Source organism: Ptiloglossa arizonensis, chromosome 4 (assembly GCF_051014685.1).
Source record: "Ptiloglossa arizonensis isolate GNS036 chromosome 4, iyPtiAriz1_principal, whole genome shotgun sequence".
Lineage (NCBI taxonomy): Eukaryota > Metazoa > Arthropoda > Insecta > Hymenoptera > Colletidae > Ptiloglossa > Ptiloglossa arizonensis.
In genome coordinates, this window is record NC_135051.1 from 4,805,011 (window position 1) to 4,816,823 (window position 11,813).

At 36.1% G+C, this 11,813-nt stretch overlaps 1 protein-coding gene across 5 annotated transcripts; it reads left to right on the plus strand.

Annotated features, from left to right (window-relative positions):
* The first annotated feature begins 680 nt into the window (after window positions 1–680).
* On the plus strand, window positions 681–10,311 carry Ask1 (apoptotic signal-regulating kinase 1). Of its 5 annotated transcripts, none has more exons than XM_076309391.1 (24): window positions 681–818; window positions 1,238–1,363; window positions 1,439–1,659; window positions 1,740–1,934; window positions 2,024–2,193; window positions 2,464–2,632; window positions 2,698–2,997; window positions 3,084–3,337; window positions 3,415–3,574; window positions 3,807–4,160; window positions 4,225–4,486; window positions 4,555–4,692; window positions 4,761–4,927; window positions 5,002–5,097; window positions 5,174–5,313; window positions 5,419–5,574; window positions 5,954–6,061; window positions 6,660–6,772; window positions 6,849–7,018; window positions 7,087–7,351; window positions 7,664–7,991; window positions 8,063–8,210; window positions 8,284–8,360; window positions 8,425–10,311. In XM_076309391.1, exons 2-24 carry the CDS (start codon window positions 1,327–1,329, stop codon window positions 8,450–8,452), a joined length of 4,056 nt encoding a protein of 1,351 aa, XP_076165506.1. In that variant the 5' UTR covers window positions 681–818; window positions 1,238–1,326; the 3' UTR covers window positions 8,453–10,311. The 5 variants fall into 5 exon arrangements, with proteins under 5 accessions (XP_076165506.1, XP_076165504.1, XP_076165505.1 ...); XM_076309389.1 differs by having other exon boundaries at window positions 8,436–10,311; XM_076309390.1 differs by having other exon boundaries at window positions 5,966–6,061; window positions 8,436–10,311.
* The last annotated feature ends 1,502 nt before the right edge of the window (window positions 10,312–11,813 follow it).

The window sequence follows — 11,813 nt, forward strand, 5'->3', positions numbered from 1 at the left end:
TGTAGCACCCAATGCAATCAAATCCGAATGACCTAGAAACTCATTATCCGCCTTTCCTGTATCATTATAACCTTCTCGGTTGTTATGCTCTCCGAGCGAACGGTCGACTCTAGTCGATCGACAAAACTGTTTTGCGGTAGTAACACCCGTACTACCTATCTCGTGTTGAAGATTTTAGTTCTACAGAGTAGAACTTTGCGAGCGATGACCACGACTTATCGTTAAAGTACATCTGAAGGTTAATTAATTTAGTATCGCATTAGCAATCTTACTTCCAAGAAGTTCCTTACCTGATATATGAACTTTTCAAGAGATTGTTGTTGTTTACATTGAATTGATGACGAATGGAATAGACGTTTTAAAGAAAAAAGAAACATACAAACGACCTTGAATGATTTATTTTTATTCACAAATTTATTTCATACAACAAAATAACTTTTTTCTTCTAATAACTTTTCAATTTGTTGGTTACTTTGAAATTGTTCTGATTATTATTTTCTCATTTTATTCACTTAATTCCAAAGATTGCATTTACGCGTGCAAGTGGTACGTGGATCGTGATTCGGCTATCGTAACGTGTCTGAGTATAGGTATGTGGAAAGGACATATTAATCGCAATTATCATTTAATTTTTATTATAATACGTTCTATCTTGAGGGTTTCTATTTTTATACCGACAGAGAAACGACTGATCTCTCTGCCATCTGTGAACCAACAGGAAAATTCTTTATACGAGTTGTCTTGTGCACGACCTCGACTCCGGAATTGTGTGTTCTAGAAGAAATGGACGGTTTTATCTACGATGTTCAGTGTAAAAGGTATTTTGCGTACTATTATTCGATCAAACGGTATTTGGGCCCTGAAAGTTCTTGTTAGCATTCTCAAAACGATGTCAGATACATTTACTATGCTCAGACTCGCACGAACCAATGTCACAGGCTGCTTGTTGTTCAACGTACTTTTACGTTTTGTTGTTTTACGGGGGTTCAAAGTCTCTTAAAGACTAATAATGTTTATCTACAATGTTTTCAAATCTCTATCGCCTTTGATTTTAAACTCGTACAAATAATACGATTTTTTTGTAACTTCGCACATTTATATTATTACGACTATTTGCGACGTTATTCTGTAGCTGAGATAGTATATAGATTTTTATGTACTGATCATTTTTGGTGTTGTATGCGTTAATAATACACAATATCTGTATTTATACTATTACTTTATATGCTGTAAACAGGTAACTTCTGCGCCTGCCAAAGCTTTCGAGAATCTAATAAGTAAAAGTTAAGAATATCAATTGTATTTGATACCAAATAATTGTGCAATATGCTTTCTAACTGTGGCGATACAATTGACATGGCTGGTAATTATTCTTATAATATATATTCCATTAGAAAGGGGTTTAAAATTTGTAGTATTCATGAATAATGCATTGTAGCTCCTCCACAGTCAACAATTATAGAGGGTATCTCTAGTACAGATAGCGTTGGTACGCACAGTGACATTTCTGGCCACACTACAATCCCTGGAAGACCCAAAATGGATGTGGCTTGTGTCTTAGACCTGCAGCAACCAGAACACCTAGCTCAAAGGAGAAGAGCCTTGGAAGAAGTTAGACAAGCGTGCAATTTAGTTAATGCCAATATGCATCATATACAGGTGTGGCTGCATTTAAAATTGTTACAGATTGTATGCTTTAATCTCAAATCTGTAAATATTCTTATTCTCTGTTCTTTTAGTTTGAGAAGCTGGACTTTGGGGAAACAAATGTACTTGATACATTTTATAATGCTGATGTAGCTGTTGTGGATTTGAGCATTCAACTTCAACAATCTGCTTTGTTTTACCACCTTGGTGTTAGAGAAAGTTTTGGTATGAAAGAGAACATCTTGTTACATAATGATGTAGACACTGAAACAACAATTAGACTCAAGGTATATTTGGCATTATGGTAACAATTTAAGCACATTAAGTTTATTGTTTAAGCTTTACTGGCATATAAATGTTTTATTTTAATTTACAGATGTCATGTGGCAGTTATACATTCGTTTCATATCGGGTGGTGGACTGTGGTTCGTGTGTGGCTACAAACCCAACTACTACTAGACTTACTGGGGAGGAAGTAATAGATCCGAAACAACACCTTACACTGAGGCTCAAAAAGTTATTTCAAGATGTTGGGGTACAGTCTAAGTATGTTTTGACTTTTTATCGTATCATTATCATATACTGTTTTTCTATAGATAAGAAATAAAAATATATCGTTTTCTAATCTTAATTGTATTATATCATAGTACATAAGTAAATGCTTTATTTCCTTATCTTATCATTTAGTACATAAAATTGTATTAAATCACTTGTTCTGGAGATGTACACTCAACTTAAATTTATCTATATGTTACATGTCTACAGAAATGGTGCTGTATTTCTAATTTTTTTTAATTAATATTACGTTTTTCATAGAGCACATATGAAAGAAAAGTTCCTATCAGACTTGCGCAAAGCACGTGAAACATATTTGGGCGAAGAACTTTCAAAAGCTTTGAACAATATGCGCAAGCGCTTGGATGATCCGAATGTTTTATCTGGAGAGGTTGTTTTGAACGTTCTCATTTCCTTCCGCGAGATACAGGTAATATAGAATATGTTTTATTTTAGAAAGTATCCCTTTACTAATCGCTTTTGCGTATTTTTTAGGATTATGATGCAATGGTACAACTGGTCGACGATTTGAGAACGATACCAACTCACAAAAATTACATCAATACTCCGGCTATTCGACACCTGTATGCATTTGCTTTGAATAGACGAAATAAAGAGGGCGATAGAGGAAGGGCATTAAAAGTTATAGAAAAGGCCTTGGAAAATAAAGAAAATCATGTTCCAGACATGTTATGTTTGTGTGGGAGAATATACAAGGATAAGTTTGTAGAAAGCAGACATACAGATGAAGAAAGTTTAAATAACGCGATCCATTGGTACAGAAAAGGCTTTGAGGTTCGATATATAGTTTCTTTATCTTTTAAATGAAAGATATTTAAATTAGATCTCTTCTTCAATAATAACCCAAGATTTATATCTAGGTTCAACCAAATGAATATGCTGGTATCAATCTTGCTACATTGCTGGTTATAGAAGGAAAGGAATTTTCAAAAAGCGAGGAATTGCAACATATAGGCATGGTGCTGAATAATCTTATTGGCAAAAAGGGTAGTTTGTCGAGTTTAAAAGATTATTGGGATGTGGCCACATTCTTCGAAATCAGCGTATTAGCCGAGGATTATTCGAAAGCTATCCAAGCTGCTGAGTGCATGTTCAAATTGAAGCCGCCAAACTGGTACGTACCGAATGTTACTAAAATGTTGCGAATCGAAATAAAAATGACTAAACATTAACAAGATTTCTTATCAATAGGTACCTGAAATCGACAATAGGGAACATATCGCTGATAAATAGGTTTCGTAAAAAGAATGAGGAAGCTGAGGTTTCGCCAGAGGAGCAAATATTTAGTTTTTGGATGGACTACTTTGTCGAAGCCACGAAATCGGAAGTCGGAGATAGTATACGGTTTCCAGTAAGTTGATAAATGGAATCGTTCTACAAAGGATCCAGTTTCCAATTCGGGAGACTATGGCTTATAATATTGTGTTACCAATCCAGCTTACTTCTGTACATTTTGGGTCAAAGTAAGAATAATATAAAACTGCTCTTAGTGCAGGTCTTAGCTCGATTTTAATGAAACAGATTTTTATTAACATTTAATTCCAGTGAAGAGATGAATTAGTCACCAGGCCTTTTGTTTTCAGCTCTTAGTGTTGGAGCCGACAAAGATCTTCATGCCTAGCTACGTAAACGTTAACCTCGGGGCAGAAGAGAAATCGGTTCAAATTTGGAATTTATGTTTGGACAATATGAAGAACAGCTGCAAACAAGTCCACGATTGGCTATTCACCGCGAACATGATACGAAGTGTAAGCCTGTACAAAAGGGATGAGCGCTGTCTATTTTTATACGTTCATCAGAACTCCGATGATTTCCAAATGTATTTTCCGTCTGTTCAATGCAGACAAAGGTTTTATGATTTAATCTTGGAAATGACCAGGGACCAAGAGGGCATGGTTACAGACTTAGATGCTTACTTGACTGACGATAGAATGAAGGTACTTTTTAAATTAACATTTATTTTTAATTGGATTTGTTTTATTGATATTTATCGTATTCTAGTTTGAGTATGAACTAGACGATCAGAACAAACGAATAATCCTAGGAAGAGGTACCTACGGAGTTGTGTACGCTGCTCGAGATCTAAACACACAAGTTAGAATTGCAGTTAAAGAAATTCGCGAACGGAATTTGGGGGATGTGCAACCTTTACACGAAGAAATTAAATTACACAGCCAACTCAGACACAGAAATATTGTACAATACCTTGGTTCAGTTAGTGAAGATGGATACTTCAAAATATTTATGGAGCAAGTTCCTGGAGGTAAATAAACAAAGTGTAACAATTTGAAGGAAAAACATGTGAAATGTTTGTGCTTTTCTTTCCTTCAGGGAGTCTATCAGCTTTATTAAGGTCCAAATGGGGTCCCCTGAAAGAAAACGAATCTACAATTGCTTATTATACCAAACAAATTCTAGAAGGTCTCAAGTATCTTCATGATCAAAAAATTGTTCATAGAGATATCAAAGGTAAAATATAATACTGTAAATTTCGTTTATGGAGATATCTAAAGTTTTATCGTAACTATTATTTTCAGGTGATAATGTTTTAGTAAACACTTATAGTGGGGTAGTAAAGATATCAGACTTTGGCATGTCAAAACGATTGGCTGGTTTATGCCCAAGTACAGAAACGTTTACTGGAACATTACAATATATGGCGCCGGAAGTTATCGACAAGGGACAGCGCGGGTATGGTGCTCCTGTAAGTTATATATTTTGCAAATAGTATTTTTACTGTAAATTATATGTTATACAATATTATAATTTAAAATGCAGGCAGATATTTGGTCTCTGGGGTGTACGATTGTTGAGATGGCAACTGGTAAACCACCATTTATTGAGTTAGGATCAGCTCAAGCAGCAGTCTTTAAGGTAATATGTTAGAAATGTTTTCAGGGTCTTCACAAATGCAGGTGTGTTTAAAATTTATTTTGTCTTTTTTTGGCAGGTTGGTTACTACAAAATTCATCCTGAAATTCCGTCAGAATTGTCTGAAAGGGCAAAGAGTTTTATACTGCGTTGTTTCGAACCGAATCCTGATATAAGAGCATCTGCATCAGTGTTATTAGAAGATCCATTTTTAAATGAGTATGTACTACATAGTGACTCACGAAATTGATCAAATCTGTATATGAGTAAATTGCTATATAAGTAGCATATTATAAATAATATTTTTTGTGCATATATACACAGAAAAAAGAAAACTAATCGACTGGCAGCACCACCAGATTTCAGTCGAAGTATTTCAGTACCTGCTGATAGACTCGAACGTTTGGGAAAATCCGATAAAACAAACAATAATCATATCGTTTCTGCTGCTCCTATTCAAACTTCGCAGTCAGACGATAGGTAACGTAAACGCTTTATTTACGTAATATATAGTGTGCGCAAATAACTTTGTTGTTACAGTTCACGAATATTCTGTTTTTTGTCTCGCTTTGGCATAAAAAGTAGTATTTTCAAATGTTTATTTTTGTTAAAATAGCTTTTGTACTGGTTAAAGCAATTTGGTAAATATGATAAAGAGTATCTTTCCAGCATAAATTGTAATGATTGTTACATAAGTGATAAATCTGAATACTGCATACAACATATTTAGTCCTGTAAATTATTTGTTCATTCCGTTAATTTATATATTTGGTCTTATATGATTTATTTATAAGAACAAATATATTTTTGGCTATTATATTCTTATCAGTATCTGTTATAATGAAATGTAATTGAAAAGTGTTACATACAGTGGAGGATTGACAAAGTCAAGCCCACTGAGGGAGCGCAGTCCAGCACATCTTCTGTCTCCCATCAGCATGCCCACTGCAACCCTTTCTTTTAACAGGTATGGTACTAACGTCACAAATGGTTGATGCTGTTCATGAGAAGTATAGGGAATAACAATAATATATTTCATTGTTGAAAAATTAATTATCATTAACATTAGCTACCCTATATACTTTTTTATTATTAATAATGTAATGCTTTATGCTACTAGACATTTATATATTGTGGGCAATAGAGTTTCCTGTTTGTAATTGTAATATATGTAATTCAGTCTGTACTTTAAGAAACATAAAAAAAAACAAGATCCCTATGCTATTTTACTATTTCTTATATACATATATATTTTAAGCCAATAATACTATGATCATAGCTTGGTGTATAAAACTAGTACAATAGAAACATATTGAAATTTCTGATTATATAATACTTTATATATGCTTAGTAATTGTGCTTACTATCCGTCTTGGAACATTGTTCAGAATATTCTTGTAGCTTGAGTGATTGTTATATGTATTCAGGTTTATTTCCAATCAGAAGTTCTGCCAGGAAATGTTCTTGCCCTTGTAACACGTGCATCATGCGAATTCAGAATTCAAAGCTTGAGATTGTAAATCTAAGCAGCGCTTAAAACTAACGTTGATTTTTCGTGTTTTTAGTACAATAGGAAACACACCATCAATAGAGACAAGTGAAACTGACACAGCTGGAGCATCAATGACTCGAAGAAGTTCCTCAGGGGGATTGTTGTCACCAGAAGTTGAATTAGGAGGTTAATGGATAGATAATTTTGAAATACTTAATCGAATCACTTAATCTTCATATGTATATTTCTGTGTTGTTAATAGGTCAACCAGGACAAAAAACTGGTGAAGAACAAGAAGGTTTTTATTTACTGAAGAAAGACAGTCAAAGAAGAATGACTCTTACTAGAGTCCTTACACAAGACGAGGCAAAGATCTGTGAGGTGTGGATGAGAGGTATACATCAAGCAGAAGGTCAAACTGTTCTTCAAACGGTAATTAATTGTATACTTTTACTAGTATAAAGTGAATGGTTTAAATAACAATTTTATATATGTTTTAGAGTCAGTTAGTACTGTTGATGCGTGCTCTGAGGGATTACATCGCGGAACAAAATCACGAAGTAATCGTAATTGCCATTCGAACGTTGAAAGAAGAGTTGGATTTCGATTCCACTGCTATCAATCATCTAAATCTAGCCATTTACCTTTTCCAAACTGCAGTAAATGAGGTTCTACGAATGCACAGCATAAAGCCTCACTGGATGTTTGCATTGGACAATTTAGTCAGAAATGCAGTTCAAGCTGCTATCACTGTACTTTCTCCTGGTAATAATTTTGAAATTTTTTCTGTATAATATGCGATTCTGAAAGCCACTGTATGGGCTAGATTCACACGGCCTTTCGTTTGACGATGAAACCAGATGTGTATTGTATACGCGTATCAAGTGCGATACATCTGGAGATGGAGTGTATTATCGTGTCAACTCTAAAAATATCTCGGAGGAAAGTCATCACCAATAATAAGGGATCTCTTGTGAATCTAGACCTCAGTGAGCAATTTACAGCTCTTGATGAGTGTACACTCTTCTGAAAAATTGTGAAGAAATGTACATAAATGTTTGTAAATCTACTTTGTAGAACTCGGTGCCAATTTGCTCGGTCAAGAACGTGTGCAACCTGGTGGTCAAGGTCCAGAAGAAGGATCTACGTCCGGTGTATCGACTGTAAATTCCGTAAAATCTCAGAAAACTGGCGATTCCATTGATAACAAGTACTGGAAAGAATACCGAGATCAAATGGGAGATTTAAAAGTGGAGAATATGAGATTGCTGCAAGAGTTAATAGAGAGTCAAAAGTCGTATCAGATTTTATTGCAGCAGGCTCTCGACGAGCAACGAGCTCAGGTTAATACTTTGACACGGCTTTGTGAAAGCATCAACAGAAGGACTATGAGGCAGGAATCAGGGTAAGTTTCAATTATTTTATGTTCAAATGTTTGATAAGGAGTATTTTATTTTTTTCATTTTATATTTACAGCTACAATTCTTCTCAATCTGGAAACACAGTTAATCAGCCAGTATCAGTGATTGTTAGTGAAGCGCAATCTGACGCAGTTTCGTATACAGATCAAGCATTCGTCGAATGGTTGCAAAATCTACAAATAGACGATGCGTCTATAGAAAGGGTGAGCATTGTAACCGATATTAAAATATTTCATTTACCGAGCAAAGACTTAGACTTGCTTATTATAATTACAGTTTATGTACGAGCAGTACACATTGGAGGACATCTTGTGTCACGTTACTCGTGACGATATTCGCAGACTTAATCTTAGGTAAATACTATAATTTTTTTTTTTTTAGCAAAGAATACATGTATACTGAATGTACTTAAAAAAGTGTTTGTTTAGAGGGGGAGTTGAGCTGAGAATATGGCAAGCTATATTAAAGCATCGACAGAGCAGTGGCGACTAAATCAAGATGAAACAAACGTAATTGAGTACAACATTAAGTTGCGTGCAAGATTGGAATTGGTCAACTTCATGCAGGGTAAAATATTTGTTCAAAACGTGGCTGCCACGGAATGCCAGTGGTTAACGAGCAAAGTTATTAGATGACTAATAATAAAGGAAATGCTTGTGTCGTTTGTTAAAATGTTCTCCGCGACTTAAACATCTTCGCGGAGAGCTTTAAATGCACAATGATATTATTAGTTTATCTTGTAGTTCCTAAATATAGAAAGTATTTAATAGTTACGAGACAGGTGTGCACATACGACGAATTTTGCATATACTGATTTGTTTTGAAGGAACCTCGTTACAGTTGAAGTTTACACAATTTCTTGGGAAATATATTTAACAATTGTGTTGTATAGAAATCAGTATTGTTGCGTCGAATGACTATACATACCGTGATCGATCGTACGAAAAATTGGTGTATTTTGAAATTATCGATTTCAATCGACTCGTTAATCTAGAATATTGATCTTGCCAAGTTTAAGAAATCGATATTGCGGTTAAGCAGAAAATGATTGTTAACTACCTGAAAATCTGAAGTTCTATCGACACTACTGCCAGAAAAAAATTGATATTATTGGAGAAATATATGTACACGTAGACAGTTGCCTTATATTTTTGTGTTCCAAGGAAACTGGATACATGCAAAAGAATTGCAGTTGCCAAGCTAAGATAACTGTAAACGTATGCTCGTGCACTACGAAGCGCTTATTTACACTTCGCGTCGACGCAATTCTTTCGAGTAAGTTGAAGTTTGTAACGGAAGAATTGTAAGTGTCGAATGAATTTTTTTATCATTATTCTATATAACCATTAAAACCGCGGAAAGTTATTTATACGTGATGATTAGCCTTGCATAAAGATATTTTTGAGAATAAATAAGCAAATAATCGTAGTGCCTTACAAACAGTGTAATAGTACAAGAAAAAGATATTTATTATGTGCAAACGATAACGTTTTGTTGTTATATTTCTATATTTCTGAAGATTTATCTAAGTTTTCTTAGACACATACGGGAACGTTTATTAGATGAACAGTTCTTGCGTGTCTTAGCTATGTATATAAAATGCTTGTTATAGTTTGTAATAAGAGTTTGCTATTAACCGTGCGCCTCAAGTCTGTTACACATACGTATCACTGATTTATGTAGACAGAAATTTTTATATAATGGCAAATTTCCATGCTTGGGCAATTTCTTGCGAAGAATTTATGCTTCCTTTATACACTGTATTAGAATAACAACGAACCTTGTCTTTTCGCGCCTCCAATGCCACTTCCGTCGCAGTGATACATTGTGATCTTGCGAGTCAATTCAAATAAGTGCCTAATCGCATCAGGAACATCGAATAAGTTCAATTATATTGTATATTAAAAACATACGATTCTAGCGACTGAGATCAAACACGCTGCTCGAACTAATTCAAGGGTCGTTTACTTAAATGCTCTTATTCGCGAGTAACGTAATATTTAATAGTTGCAAAGTAAAATTAAAAATTAAAAATTGTTCACAAACGCGACCCCGTAATTATTTTGACCGTCGTGTTCCTATAAACTGTCAAAGTTGAGCTACAATATATCGATGAAAGATTTTCCTGCCAAGATGTCCTAGTTGCCTTCGGATAATTGTGTTCGAACAATGAATCGTCCCGAGTGCAAATATCTCTAATCGTTAAGGCGTTTCTACTGCTGTTTTTTTCTTCACTGTATTCGTAAGATTAATTACCCTCGCTATTCTTGCAGGCTGAAATTTGTAATAAAGATTCCAGCGAACAGAAAAGTCGTCGCTTTTCGATTCTCCATTCCCGAGTTAGGTCCCTCGGAAAAAAAATGCATCGTTTAATTGAAATCGAAAGTAAACGAAGTCTCGGGGACGGTTCCCGGAGGCAGTGAGGTCGAAACTCATGGGGGATGAGTGTACGTGACCGATTCGAGAGTCTGCTGCTTCCCAGCTATAGTCGGAACAGAATCAACTGGTCCAATAGTGTGTACAATGTAGAAATTTCTCGATTGTACGCGCCCGTAATTAAGTCTGGACTGCGAATTTTATGCACTTATGACTTATAAGAGTATAAAAAAAAAAGTACACCAAACCTGTGCAGAGTATATAATATTGTTGCACTCTGTATACATCTGATACGTATTTTTCAAATTTCCATACACAATAAATGTATACAATTCGTGGTCCGGTTATATAATATTTGCATTGCCGTTTTATTGGCCGTGTAATTAGGTAACGAATTTTATGATTTCTCTTTTCTGCTCATTTTGTCGGCTCGAGCAGCAAGAATTGCCAATGTGATAAGGATAGTCCACTCCCGGTGACCTTGGGCGGCCATTTTATTTTACGCGAACTCGTCTCGGTGCATTTATATGGACGAGACGTCTCTCTTTATCTGATTGCTTCGTTTAAAAGATAAGCCAAATAGATTCGCAGCTGATCGACGTCGGGACGAAACCCTCGCGTCTTCTTTTGTTCTACGGGGGAAGGGGAATCTTTTTTTTTTTTCCCCGCGGGATTATCTCCACGACACGATCTCTGGTTAGAGGGTACGCGGAGGAAGGGATTAGTCCGTCGCGATTTCGTCGCGCGGCTACGAGATCTTTCGCGGGGGGCTCGTGACTGGCGAGGGGGGATGAGTGGCCACCGTCAGGAGGGTAGTTTAAATTTTTCAGGGAAAACGAATGCACCGAAGCAACCGACGTGCAAAATTGCGAAAGTTTCGGGACGAGGGTCGGACCTATTCATTTGCACTACAAAAAAGCCCGCGGCTTATAAACGCAACCACCTCTCCCTCCCCTCTCGAACCAGCCGCTTGTTTTTACTGTCGAGGATCCCCCCTTACTCTCTCTCTTTCTCTCCTCCTCTCTGTATTTCTCTCCAGTGGACTCGTTGCGATGCATTTGCACGCGCCCCCGATTCACGCGTACTACCGTACGGGAATATTTAGGGGTTGATCGCGAGGTGGAGGGGGGAACACGTTTTCGTTTACCTTCTTCGCGCTCCTCCCGAGGGGTTGCATTCGCGTTTTTAAAGCTGCTCTCGCGTGCACTCGAATAAAGCTGCACCGACCATTTTTTTTTTTTTTTATTTCTCTCCGTTCTTCTTCATTCTCCCGATCGTCGAATAGCCCAGTCGGGATATTATTGTTATTGGAATACGCGTCCCGCCAAAATAAATTCCACCTCTCCTTCTTTCATCCCACCACTTCTCGAGGCTTTTGCCAACCAATTCAAGTTCCCCGCGCGAGTATAACGAGCGGAATTCCATTACAC

Coding starts and splice junctions, on each gene's coding strand:
- Ask1 (XM_076309389.1), top strand. CDS start 1,327: ATGCTTTCTAACTGTGGCGATACAATTGACATGGCTG. Junction 3,338..3,414: donor AAATTGAAGCCGCCAAACTG/GTACGTACCGAA, acceptor TCTTATCAATAG/GTACCTGAAATCGACAATAG. Junction 3,575..3,806: donor GAGATAGTATACGGTTTCCA/GTAAGTTGATAA, acceptor TTTTGTTTTCAG/CTCTTAGTGTTGGAGCCGAC.